The sequence below is a fragment of the Bos taurus genome, chromosome 13 (genome assembly GCF_002263795.3).
Source record: "Bos taurus isolate L1 Dominette 01449 registration number 42190680 breed Hereford chromosome 13, ARS-UCD2.0, whole genome shotgun sequence".
Lineage (NCBI taxonomy): Eukaryota > Metazoa > Chordata > Mammalia > Artiodactyla > Bovidae > Bos > Bos taurus.
The window spans coordinates 12,399,528-12,418,837 of record NC_037340.1 but is presented as its reverse complement, the minus strand read 5'-3'; the positions used below and the strand labels follow the sequence as shown (position 1 = coordinate 12,418,837).

Below are 19,310 nucleotides of genomic sequence, written 5' to 3'. Positions count from 1 at the left end.
AAGACTCCACCTGCCAATTCAGGGAACACAGGTTTGATCCCTGCTCCAGGAAGATTCCACATTCCATGGAGCAGCGAAGCCCATGTGCCCCAACTATTGAGCCTGCTCTAGAACCCAGGGGGCTTCCCAGGTAGTCCTAGTGGTAAAGGACATGCCTGCCAATGCAGGAGACATAAGAGATATGGGTTCGATCCCTGCGCTGAGAAGATCCCCTGGAGGAGGACATGGCAATCTACTCCAATATTCTTCCCTGGAGAATCCCTTGGACAGAGGAGCCTGGTGGGCTATAGTCCATAGGGTCACAAAGAGTTGGACACAACTAAAGTGAATGAGGCAGCCCTGGAGCCTGGGAGCCGCAGCTACCGAGCCCCTGTGCCCTAGAGCTTTGTGTGCCGCAAAAAGAGAAGCAGTGAGCGGCCCATGCACCACAGTTAGAAAGTAGCCCCCCACTCACCACAGCAAGAGACAACCCTGTGCGGCAATGAAGATGCAGCACAATCAAAAACAAACAAACAAATTAATAAGGAAATAGAACTTTTTTTAAAATAAAAGACTGAGAAATGCCTCCCAGGCAAGGAGCCCAAAGAGATGTGACAACTAAATGGGACACAGGATCCTGTGTCCCTTTCGCTTTACAATGGACAATTAATTACTAGGAAGACTGGATGGTAGAACAGGGCAGACTGACTTCATTTGATGGTTGTGTTGGTGGAGAATATTCTTGTGTGTAGAAAATACACGCCAAAGTATTTGGGGTATGGCCACCGTGCCAGCAGTTTATTTCTTAACACTTCTGGAAAAAATATCTATATTTTTTCACCAGGTTTCACTAGGAATTTCACAGTTGTTTCTAGTGACTCAGTCTTCTGCAGAACTGCAGGTCTCAGAGATGGCAGGGAACCCAAGAGACCAGACAGGCTGGTCCCTTGTCTGAAGGGGTGAAGGGTTTTCTTGGCCCCCATTTCGCAGAAGAGACAGATGAGACTGAGCTGGCAGTGTGATTGGCCTTCAGTCGCTCATTTCACAAGCGGTTGAGACTGGGGGAAGAGATGGTGGGAACCACATACAGAACAGCAGGGCACCTGGCCACCTTTCCCTGGAGCCCTGCTTCCACCCTGTGCCCTAGAGTCCTTCCTGACCAGGAAACTGCCACGTTGAAAGCAGTAAAGAAAAAATAATAGGAATGGATGGTCAGGGCTCAACTTAGATGACTGGGGACCTTATGCCTGTTTTCAAGTCCTCCCAGCAAGAAAAGGTCCCACTGCAGCCATTCAGGGCCCCTGCAGCCCATAGGGATGGGGTCAGGGAGAAGGAATTCCTCAGAAAGAGTCTGCTCCAGGAGAAAGGTGAGTATTACCTATGGAAGGACTAGGAGTCAAAGACATTTATTTCAGGGAAAACATCTCTGGAACAAGCAGACCTGGAGACAGGAGAGGTTGCCCTGGCCGCTTTTCCCCTTGACAGTGAGAAAAAGTCCTATCTGTGCCTGGAGGGGTCAGCCCACATGAGACCAACTTCCCCTCATTGCACATGGCCCAGACAAAGCAGGAAGCTGGAGTGATGGCTGTTGTTCAGTCGCTTAGTCTTGTCTGACTCTGTGATCCCATGGACTGAAGCACACCAGACCTCCCTGTCCTTCACTGTCTCCCAGAGCTTGCTCAAAGTCATGTCCATTGATTCGGTGATGCCATCCACCCATCTCATCCTCTGTCATCCCCTTCTCCTCCTGCCTTCAATCTTTCCCAGCCTCAGGGCCTTTTCTAATAACTTGGGTCTTTGCATCAGGTGGCCGAAGTATTAGAGCTTCAGTTTCAGCATCAGTCCTTCCAATGAATATTCAGGGTTGATTTTCTTTAGTGATAGGCTTGTCGTTTAAAAGGAGGAATAAGAAAAGCTGCTAAGTCTTGTGGCTGGGGTGTGACAGCATAGAAGGACCGGCTCAAGAATCACAGATGTGACAGCAGGCTGGAGATTCCTACAGCTTTGTCCCCTGAAGTCAAGCTACTTGCGATCAAATCAAAGAGGGCAGTCATCTTTAGAAAAGACAAGCTGTCCTAAGCTGGATGAGACTTTCCCCAGGCTCCTGGGGGAAAGATCATGGGGACAAGGCCCTGTGGATGGTGGTCAGGGTCATTTCCATTTTCACATCTGGAGAAACTGGCCCAGGGCCACAGCAAGGACTGGTAACACAGCATCAGGATCAGAACACAACCATCCCCGCATTGGTCCCCATGACTTTTCTTCCCTTGCCAACTCTTTCCATCAAATGAACCTCAGTCTAATGAAATGGAGCCAAGGCTGGTCCCAGTGTTCTAGAAGTAGTGACCTGTCAGCCTGCCTGAAAGTAGTCACGGGTTAGCAGAGAAGGAGACTGCCCGTTTCCCTACAAACTCACCCAACGATTTACACCCATGAGGCATATGCAGGGCCTTAGAGCATGGTGTTTCATCTACCTGAGGAATTACAGAACCTCACAACCAAAGTGTATTCAGGAAGTCTGATCTTTGAGCTGCACTGGTGGGATATCAAGTTGCTTGCTTTAACAAAGAGACCCACATCATATTGGCTTAAACAAGATGGAAATCTCTACCTCTGTCATGTAGAAGTTCAAACACACAGGTGGAAGTATCATGGTGGCTCCACAACCATCAGGGATCCAGGACTCTGTAACTCTTTGCTCTGCCATCCTCAATAAGTGCTTCCATCTTGTGGCCCAGAATGGCTGCTCCAGTTCCTGCCATCATGTTCACATTCCAGCCATGACGAAGGCGACACGATGAAAGGCAAGGGCATACCACCTCCTTTGAGGATATGACTCAGAATTTACACACATCTCACTTTCATGTGTATCCCACTAGCCAGGATGTTGTCTCCTGGTCACAGACAGCTAAGAACCAGGCTAAGAACCTAGCAACTCGGGCACTAAGTGATGTGTAATAATAATGGTTCAGTTCAGTTCAGCTCAGTTGCTCACTCGTGTCCGACTCTTTGCAACCCCATGAATTGCAGCACGTCAGGCCTCCCTGTCCATCACAAACTCCCGGAGTTCACTCAGACTCACGTCCATCAAGTCAGCGATGCCATCCAGCCATCTCATCCTCGGTCGTCCCCTTCTCCTCCTGCCCCCAATCCCTCCCAGCATCAGAATCTTTTTCAATGAGTCAACTCTTCACATGAGGTGGCCAAAATACTGGAGTTTCAGCTTTAGCATCATTCCTTCCAACGAACACCCAGGGCTGATCTCCTTTAGGATGGACTGGTTGGATCTCTTTGCAGTCCAAGGGACTCTCAAGAGTCTTCTCCAACACCACAGTTGAAAAACATCAATTCTTTGGCGCTCAGCTGTCCAACTCTCACATACATACATGACTACTGGAAAAACCATAGCCTGGACTAGACGGACCTTTGTTGGCAATGTCTCTGCTTTTGAATATGCTATCTAGGTTGGTCATAACTTTCCTTCCAAGGAGTAAGCGTCTTTTAATTTCATGGCTGCAGTCACCATCTGCAGTGATTTTGGAGCCCAGAAAAATAAAGTCTGACACTGTTTCCACTGTTTCCCCATCTATTTCCCATGAAGTGATGGGACCGGATGCCATGATCTTCGTTTTCTGAATGTTGAGCTTTAAGCCAACTTTTTCACTCTTCTCTTTCACTTTCATCAAGAGGCTTTTTAGTTCCTCTTCAATTTCTGCATATCTGAGGTTACTGATATTTCTCCTGGCAATCTTGATTCCAGCTTGTGCTTCTTCCAGCCCAGCGTTTCTCATGATGTACTCTGCATATAAGTTAAATAAGCAGGGTGACAATATACAGCCTTGACGTACTCCTTTTCCTATTTGGAACCAGTCTGTTGTTCCATGTCCAGTTCTAACTGTGGCTTCCTGACCTGCATACAGGTTTCTCAAGAGGCAGATCAGGTGGTCTGGTATTCCCATCTCTTTCAGAATTTTCTACAGTTTATTGTGATCCACACACTCAAAGGCTTTGGCATAGTCAATAAAACAGAAATAGATGTTTTTCTGGAACTCTCTTGCTTTTCCCATGATCCAGCAGATGTTGGCAATTTGATCTCTGGTTCCTCTGCCTTTTCTAAAATGAGCTTGAACAACTGAAGTTCATGGTTCACGTGTTGCTGAAGCCTGGCTTGGAGAATTTTGAGCATGACTTTGCTAGCGTGTAAGATGAGTACAATTGTGCGGTAGTTTGAGCATTCTTTGGCATTGCCTTTCTTTGGGGTTGAAATGAAAACTGACCTTTTCCAGTCCTGTGGCCACTGCTGAGTTTTCCAAATTTGCTGGCATATTGAGTGCAGCACTTTCACAGCATCATCTTTCAGGATTTGAAATAGCTCAACTAGAATTCCATCACCTCCACTAGCTTTGTTCATAGTGATGCTTTCTAAGGCCCACTTGACTTCACATTCCAGGATGTCTGGCTCTAGGTGAGTGACCATACCATCGTGATTATCTTGGTTGTGAAGATCTTTTTTGTATAGTTCTTCTGTGTATTCTTGCCACCTCTTCTTAATATCTTCTGCTTCTGTTAGGTCCATACCATTTCTGTCCTTTATCGAGCCCATCTTTGCATGAAATGTTCTCTTGGTATCTCTAATTTTCTTGAAGAGATATCTAGTCTTTCCCGTTCTGTTGTTTTCCTCTATTTCTTTGCATTGATCGCTGAGGAAGGCTTTCTTATCTCTTCTTGCTATTCTTTGGAACTCTGCATTCAGATGTTTATATCTTCTCTTTTCTCCTTTGCTTTTCACTTCTCTTCTTTTCACAGCTCTTTGTAAGGCCTGCCCAGACAGCCATTTTGCTTTTTTGCATTTCTTTTCCATGGGGATGGTCTTCATCCCTGTCTCCTGTACAATGTCACGAACCTCAGTCCATAGTTCATCAGGCACTCTATCTATCAGATCTAGTCCCTTAAATCTATTTCTCACTTCCACTGTATAATCATAAGGGGTTTGATTTAGGTCATACCTGAATGGTCTAGTGGTTTTCCCTACTTTCTTCATTTTAAGTCTGAATTTGGCAATAAGGAGTTCATGATCTGAGCCACAGTCAGCTCCCAGTCTTGTTTTTGCTGACTGTATAGAGCTTCTCTATCTTTGGCTGCAAAGAATATAATCAATCTGATTTCAGTGTTGACCATCTGGTGATGTCCATGTGTAGAGTCTTCTCTTGTGTTGTTGGAAGAGGGTGTTTGCTATGACCAGTGCGTTCTCTTGGAAAAACTCTATTAGCCTTTGCCCTGCTTCATTCCATATTCCAAGGCCAAATTCTCCTGTTACTCCAGGTGTTTCTTGACTTCTATTTTTGCATTCCAGTCCCCTATAATGAAAAGGGCATCTTTTTGGGGTGTTAGTTCTAAAAGGTCTATAATAATGGTACTATGTAACAAATGTATATTGGGGCATCAACTAGCAATTTTGTCACACAAGTAATGCATTTTAGATGCTCAGAATTAACAGGAAAGTCTTTTTCTCCAGAGCTGGCACTTCCAGGTCTAAACTGGAGCCAATTTTCTCTGCTCAGAAGTGCGTGCAGGAACTGAGCCACACTAGACAGTGGTCAGGGTCACCCCCTGGTCTCTCTCGGGAATCTCTCCTAATATCCTACACTATCCCTGTTGTCTCCACATCTTTTTCTGCTTTGGGCTCAGCCCGTAGGCTCCTACTCTGTCATGGGGAAGGCGGAGGGGGAAGAGCTGCTGGGGTACCTCCATCTGTACATCAAGACTCTACCTGACTCATCTGGTCATAGAGGAGATGACAGAGGTGTGGCCCTGGGGGAACCGAGCCTCGGTCTTGGCCAACAGTGACTTCTCAGCCAGCTCTCAGGGCAGCTGAGGCTGTGGGTGGGAGCCAGAGCCGGTCCTGCGGGCAGATGGGGAAAGGTGGAAACCACCCCCACCCACCTGTGGACCAGTGTCAGTGGAAGATGCCTGGGAAGATCGGGAATACCTGCCCTCGAGCCAGGCTGAGGGGCCAGGTGTACGTGTGCTGGCAGCCACATCCCTGCCTTTCTTTTTCCACTGAGCATCCTTCTGCACTGAGGGACGTGCCAGGTGGCCTCAGACACGCGGCATTCAGGACCCCTTTGGCTGAGGCCAGAGACAAGGGAACTCGGGGTCCAGCATTTAAAAGCCCTGAGGCCTGGAGGGCAGAACAACCCCGTGGTGAAACACACAGATTCAAGTCAGAACTCTGAGACTGCGGTCCCGGCTCTAGCATTTACGAGCTTGACCTGTGGGTGGGTTACGTGGTAACTCTACATCTGAGTTTCCCATCCATAAAACGGAGATCACCGTGCCTACGGGATGGGGCAGGTGAGTCATGAGTGGGCTGGCACTGGTCAGCAGGCCCTGGGTGACACCAGCCACACCTACTCCTCAGCATCTCGGGGCCTCCACTCCTCAAGCATGGAAGCGAGGAAACTGTTCCCACACCCAGCAAGGGACACTGAGGGTGAATGTCTTGCCACTCTAGAAGGTTCTCCATGTGTGCATGTTCCCCTTCTTTTTTCTTCTCTGCTTTCCTGGGTCTGGCTTCTCTACAGAACGGAGGGAGGCAGATGACTATCCCCACCTGCCCCCTAGAGAGTTCACACTCATGTATGTGTGCTCACTCGCTTCAGTCATGTCCTACTCTTTGTGACTCCATGGTCTGTAGCCTGCCAGGCTTCTCAGTCCATGGGATTCTCCAGGCCAGAATACTGGAGGGTGTTGCCATGCCCTCCTCCAGGGGATCTTCCTGACCCAGGGATTGAACCTGCATCTCCTGCACTCCAGACAGATTCTTTACCACTGAGCCACTGGGAAGCCCAGAGAATTCACACCAGCTCTCAATCCAGAGATGGGTCTGCAGGGGCCCTGTTTGTCTGTGTTCTGGCCCTTCATGGCCATCGTGACTGACAGGATGTAGCTGAGGACAGAGGAAGGCAAACAGGGCGCCTGGTGCTCGCTAGAGACAGAGGGTGTGGGGTGCGGGGCAATGGCCCGGGAAGCCCTTCAAGCATCACGAAGAACATCATCACCATCAGCCCTGGAGCCCATGGAGGTGAGGGGTGCTGGACAGAGGCACACCAGGAGAACATCAGGGTACTTCAGGACGATAGAGGAGGACTTTGAGGAGTGATCCCAGTGCCCCGAGGGAGGGGCCCATCCTTGCCCAGTTCCAGGAGGCAGTCCTAATCAAAACATGAACTCATCTACTTCCTTATTCACCTATCACACCACCAATGTGATTCATCTCATTTCTCCAGCATCCACTGACTGATGATAACACTGGGAATATTGAGAGAAATCTCATTGCAGCAAATGTCATCAGAGAGCAAATAGAAGCTTTGGAAACAGAGTCAGATTCTGTCAAAAGTCAGACACCATGGCTTTGACCTGGAGATGGCTGGACTCCAGGGAACTTTCTCCTTTTAGAGACACAGGACGTGTGCAGGCACAGGAGGAGGGCAGGGTCCAGGGCACTGCAGGGCCCAGAGCTCCTGACTCTCCTGCCCAGGTCCCCTGTGATCTCCCAGTGATGGTCCTCTTGCCCAGTGTCCCAGCTTTCTCCTTTTTCACGCATTTTCTCAAGTCCATCTTTGCGCTCCTTGAACCGTGTTTTGTACTTGTAGCCTGCACTCTCCACTAAGGTTCCATGAACAGTTTCCACCTGTGCTTTCTCAGAGTTTTACATCTGGAGCAGTCAGATTTGTACTTCTTAAAACTCTTAAACCTTTAAGTAAACATGGGCTCAGAAACACAGGGCAACCTGCTAGATGCCCTTTTAGCTCTGTGTAAGGTCCAGACTGCGCAACGTGGGTTTACACTTATACAAAGTCTAACCTTCATTTCAAAAATATTATTGATTATAGAAAAGCGTTAAGTCCTGCAGAGCAGGTCTCTACCAACCAAGATGATAAATGACGATGACCAGAAGGGGATGTCCTGTCGTCACCAGATGTTTCCACAGTCCGTGGTGGGAGCAATCAGGTGGGAACTACGCTCCTCTGAGCTTTGTGGAAATGAATTTAACTATTGTGTATGGCGAGTAGACTCTTTGTTTTGTCTTCAAAATCCAGGCAACTTTTTTCTTTTCATGTATTATTTTCCTTTCACTGAATAAAATGTTCCAGGAAAGTATAGCAGGTTATCTGGGTTATCCTGTGGCTTTGTCTGCTCCCCAGAACATCAGTACATATCCCCAGGGATTCATGATCCCTGTTTCAGAAGCCCAAGACTGAGGACATGTCTAGCTTGTTAAAAAGATAGACATAAAGGGGGGCTGCAGAGCTTTAAAGGGATCAGACACTTAAAGCAATCAGTCATTTACACTATAGTCTAAATTCTCCTCCCCTTCCCTGAGGAGACGTTTCAAGGTCAGGAGCAAGGAGCAAGGAAGAGGCCCAGGAGAGGTAAGGGCAGCAGAAGGTACAAAGAGAGAGGGAAGCTGGGATTAACAAAGTCAGCTTTCACCTCTGCGTCCAGCTCAGGGCCAGCCCTGATCCTCTGACATCAGTGAGCAAGCATTTGTAGTATTTGTTACACATCTGCTAGTCCCAGAACATTCCATTCTGAGGCCCCCTGTCAGGGGAGGGCTGCATGGAAGCCCCAGGGAGACCAAGCCCCGCTGGGACCTGACTGGGAGTTCAATCCACAGTATTGACCAGCCCAGGAGATCCTTTCAATCTCCAGGCACCTCTGGCTCCACATCGTCTCAGATTTTAGGCTGCCTGTCCCGCCCTTGGAGAGCAGAAGGCCCTGATCTGGGGTGGCCAGACCCACCCAAAAGGTGACTTATAGGTTGGGCCAGAAATGATATCATGGCTCTGGGCCTTGAGAATTTTCCTGCAGGGCCCAGAGGATAGGTTGCTGGAATGTTCCCTGTGCTGTCTTCACTTCCGGCTGCTGTACTAGCTGCCAGCTGCACTCCCAGGTCTCAGGGGTCTTGGGAAGGGGTTCAAGCTGGCTTATCTGAGATTAAAGCAGCCTGTCCCGTGCATCTCTGGGGCCCCAGGAGCCCTTTCAACTGAGGATGATTTGGGGCCTGCTGGGATGGGAGGGGGTCTCCCTGATGTCCCTAGCCAGAGTTTGTGATGGGGATAAGGGGCAGAGTCTGATTATTCGAGTTCAGTTTATTGTTTAGGGCCAGTGAGACTCCTGGGAGGTGAGACTGTGCTGTTCGGGGTGAGGCTGGTCCCTTCACGTCTATGTGGGGACTCACTGTCTTCACTGCCGAGTAAACAGTGTGTGACTGGGTGTGATCCCACCTCAGGTGAGTGTGCTCATGACCCATAACCGGTGGGAGCACCCAGGTTTTAGCATTTCTGGGCCAGGTGTCATGTTCAAGGCTGGACGTGGGTCACCTTAATTTCTCGTGACAGACTTGTGCAGTCGGTCCTTTACCATCTCCACTGAAGGATGAGGAAACTTAAAGTTAGAGAGGCCAAGGTCAAGGTCACAGAGCCAGCAGGTGACCAGGCAACACTGGACAAAAATCCCGTCTTCTGATACCGGCCGACCCCACAGCCAGCACCCTGTGGGTGGGAGGAGGATGCTCCAGGGACACCCGGGCCGGTGAGGCAGCGTCCCCATGTCTAAGGTCAATCAGCCGGGCCTGGGGCACCATCCACATCCTGTCCCCAGCTGGTGGATGTAGGAAGATGTACTGGTAAATGGAGGGCTTGGAAGAGGTCATGAGTAAAGGTTACAACCTCCATCCTTGCAGGGCGGAACCTGAGGGCCCAGGTGAGATCACAACCTGCTCAGGGGGCACCGGGACCCTGGGTAAAGGAGTGTCCCGGGATGGGTACGTCAGCAGGAAGCAGGGCCTTCCTCCGTCCACAGAGGCCACTCTGGTCTCACATGTACTCATTTCTTCAGTAAACCAGGCGCTGAGAAGGCTCTGTGCCCACTGACCACACTTCCCAAATCAACAGTCTCCGCCAGGAGCTGCCTCTGCAGACAGTGGAGCCAAGTGTTGGAAGCCAGGACTAAACCAAATCCTGGGTCCCGCCATCACTGGGCGTGACTCTCCCTCCCTCCACTCCCCCTCTCCACCAAGGGTGGGCATGGCCAAAATAAACTGAGCAAGCCCTGCCAGCCTGAGTGGTTCCTCCACTGGCCAGCGGGTCCACGGAAGTCATGAGGTGGGATGGAGCGTGGGACCCCATGGAGCATGGCTCTCTCCCAGAGCAGTCACAGTTCTAAGAGGTGTGTGTGTTCTAGAACTCTTTCGGAATCTCTTTCCAGGGAGAATGTGACTTAGATTAGCTGTGGCTGCACAGGCTTGGGGGCAAGTGGGGTCCTCAGCAGCAAACAGCACTCCCGTCCTCTCCATCCCTACCTCCACCATAGGTGTTCTTCCTGACCCCCTCCCAGGGGGTGATGCCTTTATTACACGGAGCCAGAAAACACTGGACTGAGAGCAGGCCTCTCTGGAGTGTGTTCTCCCATCACAAATCAAGAGGGACAGCGCTCAGAAAGGCAAACACTCTTTATGACCCAACAGGGTGGGTCTCAGGATCTCCTAAGTTCCTAAAAACGGCATTTGTGGGTCTGAAAGGGATTGCCTGAATTCATTTTTCAATGAAAAAATTTTCTCAAAAAGAAAAATTCTTCTGGGAGAGGATCAGTACAGAACTTTGTTGTCAGCGGCGGGTTGTGGAGGGATGGGGGCCATGCGGAGACTGCAGAGACAGAGCAGCCCGGTGAGCGGAGGGTGGACAGGGAGGGGAGGAGGGCGTGGAGCTGGGCCTCTGGGCTGGGCTGCAGCTGCTCCTCCCGTCCTCAGGCCCCACCACAGCCCCTGACCTAAGGCTGGCTGCCCACTGCTCCAGACTGACCTTGCCCGCCCCAACACTGACCCCATGTGCAAACACAAACAAGGCCACTTATCTGCATTGCCTAACCAAGGTAAACAGCCCTGTGAGGGCCCAGGCCCTGCCCTCACCCTCAAGGTCAGGCTGCTGGGCCAAAGGTATGCACGGGATGATTTTTTTTGGTGACTTATTTCCTCCTGGCAGGACTTCTGGATTCAAGCGGTTTCGGTTGAGTAGGTCTTTAATTGTCATCAGAGAATCCTAAGTCTAGGAGGAGCCTGAAGCAGTTGTAAAGTCCCTCCCCTGCCCCTTTGGCCAGCTTTCTGCCATTTTCAGAAGAAGAAGCCCCATAACCACCACTGGTCATACTTGGCAGGGACAGGAAGCCTTTCTGAGGTCTCAGCTAAATCCTTCTGGTTTCGGGGTGGGCTATTCCCCTCCGGCCCTGTCCCTCACATAAACACAGGGCTGGTACTGGAGGGCACGCCACCGCAGGCCCCAGCACTCAGCCTCAACAGCCAGAAGACACTGTCCTTTTCCCAGCGCATTTGGGAGATGATGGGCCTGACTTCCTGCTCTGGATGTGCTGCCAGCCAGCTGTGTGACCTTGAGCAAATCCCCTAACATCTTTGACCCTCTGTGTTTTCACCAGTAAAGTCACAGGGCTGGACTAGAGGGTTTCTTAGATGTATGTCGACCCAAATTCATGTGTTGAAGCCCCAAATAACCCCAATGGGACCATATTTGAAGACAGGGCCTTTTAGGAGGTGACCAAGGTTAAATGAGGTGGTTAGTGCTGGGGTCCCTGGAAGAAGAGGAAGAGACACCAGAGCATCCTTCTCACTCCCACCAGTGTACAGAGGACAGTCCGTGGGAAGGCAGCGAGCTGCAAGCCAAGGAGGGAGGCCTCACCAGGGTCCAGCCCTGCCAACACTGTATTATTTATTTATCAATTTACTTGGCTGCACCAGGTCTTAGTTGTGGCACTCCTGATCTCCGATCTTTGCTGGAGCACGCAGGATCTTTAGTTGTGGCATGCAAACTCTTAGTTGGGGCATATGAGATCTGGTTCCCCGACCAGGGATGGAACCCAGCCCCTCTGCATTGGGAGTACAGAATCTTAGCCACTGGACCACGAAGGAAGTCTCCCTGCTGACACTGTGACCTTGGACTTCCAACCTCCAGCACTGTGAGAAACAAATGTCTGCGAAACTTGGTTATGGCAACCCAGGCAGACAGGCCCTTCTGTTTCTGCCATCCTTGAGTCAGTAATGGCTGGAACCCCAGTAGGAAACCCCTGTCTGTCCAGAAGTTCTCACAGGAGCTCTGTCTCTGATGTCACCTCTGGTAGGGAGTTTCTGCTTCCAGACTTCTTTAAATGTAGATCTTTCAATCCCTCTGGGCTCTGGGATCCCTGGGCTGGGGTGGGGGTGGGGGAACTGGTGCTTCTCCATCATTCCCCAGGCTCTGGAGGATAATATGTGTCTAACAAATGCTGGTGGATGGCGGACAGATGTTAGGTAGGTGCACAGATGTGTGGATAGATGGATGGATGGGTGGACACATGGATGGATATCCTTTTAGTTTTGCCTGCTCTGTCTCTCCATTGAGTAATTTCCAGGCTAATCTTCCTAACGTCCAGCTTGGCTCATGGCATGACCCAAATACCTTCAGAGGTTGTGCACTACTTGCCAAATACAGTTCAAACTCCTCTGCCTGGAATCTGGCCCCCCCACTTCTCCCATTCTGCTCTCCTCCTTTCCCACTGTTCTGCAGCCAAATCACATTAGGCAATCTCTGCACTCCCGCTATGCAGGGTGACCTCCACATCTGCCCCACCTGAGAGCTTGTCGGAACTCTCAAGTCTTTACCCAGACACATGGAATGAGAATCTGCACTTTAACCAAGACCTCATGTCAGTCATGCTCATGAGAGTTTGAGAGTCACGGTGTCTGCAAAGCTCCTTCCAGTAGTCGTCAGTTAAAATCTTTTACATCATGTAGGGTTCAGCTTGCCTACAGCCCCTACCACTGTTCACAGCCCCCATCCCACTTTGGCCTAACAACACCCCCCTCACATACACCCCTACACAGACACGCACACACATGCTGTTTCCTTTCTCAAAACAACCACAGCACTTGGTTTATGCCTCTCTAGTCCCAGGGCTCACATTGTTCCTAAGGAATAAGCATTTGAGACACATGCCTGTGTTGTAAACTACAATTGTCTGGTAAGTAAGGACCTTGTTAGTCTATTTCATCCCACATTGTGTCTCAAAAGAAGCCTTGCACCTAGCAGGTATCAGACAAATGCATTAAATAAGTGAATGGATCAATGGAGGATAGGTTCCTAACAGGGGAGGAAGGTCCACAGGATCCTCATTAATGGCAGCTGCCCACATGCCTGGTCCTGCCTTTCTTCCCTGGAATACTTGGGAGCCTCTCAGTTTGCCTGGCCAGCTCCAGACCCCAACTCTGGAGCGATGGGGCATCACTGTGGGGCACAGGACACCTACAGGGTGTCTGTCTGTCTCATTCATGGGTATGGTGGGGAGGAAGAGGAGGTTGACCTTGTCAGGGAAGGACAGCTGAACTTGCAATAGCATCAGCAATGCTGAGTCTGTCCTCTTCAGCTGTCAGTTCCCACACTGGGATGTCAGGACAAATTCATAGACTTCCTAACCTCAGTGAGCTCGTTTTCCTCCCAACCCATCTTGTTGGGAAGCAGCTCCAGTTGCCTTCACCCATCCCTCCCCTCTTCTCAGGACCCTGGTATTGGGTCAGTATATGGTGCTCTCTGTAGTTCTTATATTATATGGTTAAAAACAGAATGATTCTCCTAAGATCAGGAGCAAGGCAAGGATGTCCACTCCCATCACTTCTACTGGTTACTGTACTGGAGATTCTAGCCAATGCAATCAGGTAAGAAAAAGAAAAGTCATCCAGATTGGAAAGCAAGAAGTCAAACTGTATTTGCAAATGACATGAATCCATTACTAGAAACAACTACTAGAACTGATGGGTTGAGCAGCATCACAGGATACCAGACTAGTGTAAAAAACTCAACTGTATCTCTAGATATTAGTAATGAACAATTTGAAAATAAGATTACAAAAACCATTTAATCCACGACAGCTCAAAAATAATAACACAATTTCTATGGAAACCCCAGCAAGATACTTTGTAGACAGAGACAAGCTTATTCCAAAATTTATATGCAAAGGCAAAGGAACTAAATCAGCTAACAAGTTTAACAAAGAATAAAGTGGGAAGACTCACTCTTCCTGATATCAAGACTCACCACAGAGCTACAGTAGCACAGTGTGGTATTAGTGAAGCGACAGACCCAGAGGTCAGTGGAATAGAATAGAGAAACCAGAAACAGACCCACATGGTAGGTTCTGTGGTTGTTGTTGGTTTGACAAAGGTGTAAACCTTACCCAGTGGAGAACGACAGCCTCTCCAACAAATGGCAGTGGAGCAACTGATCATCCATGGGCAAAAGAGAAAACCCTTAAACCTCATATCTTATACCAAAGTTAATTCGAAGTGGATCACAGACCTAAATGTAAAATGCACCACTATTAGACTTCTAGGAAAGAAGAACAACAGAAAACCTTTGAGATCTAGGGCTAGGCAAAAAGTAGAGCTATCACCAAAAAAGATAAGTTGAACTTCATCAAAATTTGAAACTTTTGCTGAGCAAGAGATGCCATTAAAAGGACGAAAGACATGCCACAGATTGGGGAAAATCATATGAAAACCACATATCTGACTTATATCTAGAACCTCTAAAAGAAGTGAAAGAATTCTCAAAACTCAAAAACAACACACGAAAGCAGACCCTGCTTTTAATTAAGTTAGAAAAGCAGAAGACACGAACAGATATTTCACCAAAGAGGATACACGAATGACAACCACACAAAAAGATGCTCAATATCATTAGCCGTTGCTGCTGCTGCTGCTGCTGCTAAGTCGCTTCAGTCGTGTCTGACTCTGTGCGACCCCATAGACGGCAGCCCACCAGGCTCAGCCATCCCTGGGATTCTCCAGGCAAGAACACCGGAGTGGGTTGCCACATCCTTCTCCAATGCATGAAAGTGAAAGGTGAAGTTGCTCAGTCGTGTCTGACTCTTAGCGACCCCATGGATTGCAGCACACCAGGCTCCTCCATCCATGGGATTTTCCAAGCAAGAGTACTGGAGTGGGGTGCCATTGCCTTCTCCGATCATTAGCCGTTAGGGAAATGCAAATCATAATAAGGAGACACCAGTACACACGGACGATGGCAGCTTAAAAAAAAAAAAAAAGCAGTGATGAGACCAAATGCTGGCAACACTGTGAAGAAGCTGGATCTCCCCTACATTGCTGGTGGGAATGGACAATGGTGCAGTCACTGCAGAACACAGTTTGGCAGTTGTTTCTTAAGAAGCTAAACATGCACTTGCCACATGATTCAGCAACTGTACTCTTAGGTATTTGTCCCAGAGAACTGAAAACTTACATCCATACGGAAACCTGTACACATACTAAACTGTACGCTTAAAAATGGTAAATTTTATGCATATTTTTACCAAACTTAAAAAAAAAAACTTGCATAGAAATACTTACAACAGCTTTATTCAGAATAGCCTCAAACTGGGAACAACACAAATGTCCTTCAGTAGGTGCATGTTTCAACTCAGGGACAGCCACCCAACAGGGTTACCACTCGTCCATAAGAAGGAACCACAGGCACCGGCTTCAGTGGAATCTCAAGGGCAGCATAAATCCATCATCCATCTATGTTGTGCAGTTTCATTTACATAACACTCTCAAAATGACAAAACGCTACAGAAGAAACCAGGGTAGTTGTTTCCAGGTATGATGACACATTTTACATGTCAACTTGACTGAGCTAAGAGGTGCGCAGGTTGTTGATGAGACACTATTTCTGGGTGTGTCCGTGAGGGTGTCTGCAGAAGAGATAAGCATTTGAACCAGAAGGCTGAGTAGAGAAAACGGCCCTCCCCAGTGTGTGTGGGCGTCCACCAGGTGATCAAAAACGTGAAAAGAACAAGATGGAGGAAGGGGTACCTGCTCACTCTGCTTGAGCTGGGACGTCCGTCTTGCCCTGCTCTCAAACAAGGGTGCTCTTGGTTCTCTTCTTCAGACTCAGAGTGGACTCACACCATTGGCCCCCGACTCTTGGGCCCTTGATCTTGGACTGTGAGCACCTCTGGGTCTCAGGCCTTCAGACTTGTGTTGAACTGTAGAATTGACTTTTATGCTTCCCCAGTTTGCAGATGGAAGACTGTGAGACATTTCAGCCTGCATAATTCCATAATTGCCTATTCCTATAATATCCCTCAATATTCCTATAAATAAAATAGAATAAAATATACATCTCTGTTTATCCTTTGTTCTGTTTCTCTGAAGAACTACTACATCAGGGATGAAGGAGTAGAACACAGGAAGGAGTTCCTTTGTGGTGATAGAACATTTCCGTACCCTGAGGGTGGCAAATCTACACATGCAATCCCATTCTGTGGAAACACAGGTACTACTGCTGCTAAGTCGCTTCAGTCGTGTCTGACTCTGTGTGACCCCATAGACAGCAGCCCACCAGACTCCTCTGTCCCTGGGATTCTCCAGGCAAGAATACTGGAGTGGGTTGCCATTTCCTTCTCCAATGCATGAAAGTGAAAAGTGAAAGTGAAGTCGCTTAGTCGTGCCCAACTCTTAGCAACCCCATGGACTGAAGCCTACCAGGCTCCTCCGTCCATGGGATTTTCCAGGCAAGAGTACTGGAGTGGGGTGCCATTGCCTTCTCCGAACACAGGTACATGCACCTGTAAAAACTGTGGAAGCTTAATGGGGCCTAGACTCTAGTTACCAATGTTGAACCAATGTAAGTTTCCTGGTTTTGATGTTTAGTGTCATCACATTAGACATCATTGCTGGGGGAAGGTGGACAAAGGGTTTGCGGGACTTGACGTAATTATTTCGAGATAAAAAGTTTTTTAAAAGTAAAATGCGATTAGAGATTTTGCAGTTGTTTTTGATTTCCTTCCCTCAGTAACATCGGGGTGGCCGACCGTCAGGCCCTAGGTGCTTGTCTGCAGATCACAGCAGCAGGAACAGAGCACCTGGGAGCCGGTGCAGAAACCTGGGTGGACCATGCAAGGGGTAGGATACCAAAGTCACAGGCTGCTGGCTCTAGGGACCTAAAAACACAGATCTTCTCTCTCACCCACCAGCACTTCCTCAGGCTTTCTCTTGAGGGGGCCGTGTGGGCCAGTGGCTCTAGCAGGTTCCTGCTGCAGCAGGCGGTGAAGAGGAAGGCAAGAGAGGCCCTGGTGGGTGTGGTCTGCCTGGTTCTGTGACTGCAGGAAGTCAGGAATTTGCAGAGGGAGGCCTGGGCCTCTGGGAGGGCCAAGGGCAGGCTGAGGCCAGAAGGCCCTGGCCTGATCCGGGTGTGCAGCTACCAGTGCGGGCTGTCTCAGGTCTGTCTCCAGGGTCTCTCAAAAACAATGCAAAGCAAACAAACAAAAGTCAAATTAAAAGGAAGGGAAAATCAGGTCAGGCAGAACAGAGAGATCCGCTTACAGTCAGCCCGTCTCCCCAGTCTGCACAGGGTCCAGTGGGAGTGTCCCCTGGCTCCACACTGCCAGGGCCTGCTCCTCACAGCAGGCCTGAGCTCCACGCACACAGTGGGGCAGCACTCTGGAGCAGGGGCCCTGTGCTTTCCTCCCCCTGCCCAGGGCGACATCATGGCCTCAGCTCTTAGGCCCAGACCCTGGCCTGCCCACCTGCAGGCTAGGCAACTCCAGAAACCAGGGCCATTTGGCAGTGGCCCTTTTCCCCAGCAGGCGTGGAACCAGAGTATGCAAACACTTCAACGGGGGCCGTGGGGGCCCCCGGGCAGCACCCCTACATGAACCACACCTGGGGACTGTCTGCACTCTCCATCCTTCTCTGCATTCCCCGCCCACCAACTGCACAGCCCAGGACCCCACACTCCCTTCATCCCACCCCTTCCTACACCTACCCCTCCTAAGCCAGCCCGTTCCCCTCTACCTAGGAAATCTGTCCCCTTTCCACCATCACCCCATCTTTTCTCAGCCAGGCTCTTACCATTTCCTGCCTCTAGGTCTCCCCAGTTCTACTCCAGCCCCTACCTACAATCTGACCTCCACTCAGCAGCTGGATGATCCCATGAAGTCAGACTGAATCAATCACACCACACCCAGAAGAAAATTCACATGCCCCCGACTCTGGCTCATGAGTCCTCTCTGACACAGACAGCTCTGTGCCCACCTCTCACTGGCTTTTCCCTCCATTCCTCAAGCAGGCCATGCTCATACCCGCATCTCCAATCCCTCATCTGGAATGTCCTTCCCCGTCTTCCAGGGGCTGATCCTTGTCATTCAGGGAATCGAGCTTGAGGGACCACAGACCACGGCACCTCACCCCTGGAGCACGTGGGCTGCAGTCTGGGTCTCAGGGGAGCAGAGCCTGGGAAGGTGGTTAGAGTGCAGTGTTCATGAGGGAGCACTCTGGGGACCAGCAGCCAAGCAGCAGGGTGGGCAGGGCAGGCTTGACAACAGCTGGACTGGCCCGTGTTGTCCTGACTCAGGCTAAGGACACCAGGTCTTCGTGCTCCTGCTCCGAGCAGCCCTTGCGTGTGGGCCCCCACAGGCCCCCTACCGCACCTGCAGCTAAGCCCATCCCAGAACAGGGCCTTCAGCATCGCAGTATCCATCTCAGCTTCTCTCATTTTGATATTCTTCTTAATTTTTTGTTCCTGTGTGCTCTTCCTTCAAGAACAGCTCCACAGAAGCAGGATTTGCCGTGTCGCCAGGACCTTAGCCTAGCACATGGCAGGTGCAGAGTGTATGTTCTCCACTCTCCATCACCCTGAAAAACCCACTATTTGATTCTTATGGCACAGGCGACATCAATGAAGCTTCGGCTGAGAAACTTACCCAAGGAACAGCAGGTGTGCAATCCCAGCCAGTGGCCCCGCCTTGCTGGAATCAAGGAAGAGGCTGCACATTCATGAGTGGCTTGGAACAGATTATCAATTACTGGAGGATTGGGGTCATACCTTACAATCCCTCCTGGGCTCAGTGCTAAGTCAATGACCCCCTACACAGAAGCCGTAGCACTACGTGCCCTGCGCTGCACCCGAGCAGGGGTGTCCGGGGGCGAAGATCTGATGAAGCTGAAGACAACTCTGCTTCCTCTTTTCAACTCTGACGCCTGTTCTGCTCCATCCGCTTCTTCCCCCTCACCATGCCCTCTCGAGGAAGCCTGGCGAAAATCCCATCAGCCTCAAGAGGGCTAAATCTTGTCAATCTGACCCCCATCCATATCTGTCCTGGGTGAAGGGTGCATTTCAGCCAAAAGCCCATGCTTTTCTGGGATGCTGGAAGACCCCCAAGCCACCTGTGCTACTTCTGAAGTCAGACGAACTAGGACCTTGTGTGTTTCTCCTTAGTATTCAACC

General features: G+C 49.8%; 1 protein-coding gene across 1 annotated transcript; it reads right to left on the bottom strand.

Annotated features, from left to right (window-relative positions):
* Positions 1-560: 560 nt before the first annotated feature.
* On the bottom strand, positions 561-18,521 carry LOC101907256 (uncharacterized). Its single transcript, XM_059892815.1, has 2 exons — positions 15,896-18,521; positions 561-15,774 (listed from the first exon to the last, which is right to left on the bottom strand). The coding sequence occupies exon 2, from the start codon at positions 5,018-5,020 to the stop codon at positions 3,944-3,946; it is 1,077 nt and encodes a 358-aa protein (XP_059748798.1). The 5' UTR covers positions 5,021-15,774; positions 15,896-18,521; the 3' UTR covers positions 561-3,943.
* Positions 18,522-19,310: the final 789 nt, after the last annotated feature.

Coding starts and splice junctions, on each gene's coding strand:
- LOC101907256 (XM_059892815.1), bottom strand. CDS start 5,020: ATGAAGAAAGTAGGGAAAACCACTAGACCATTCAGGTATGACCTAAAT.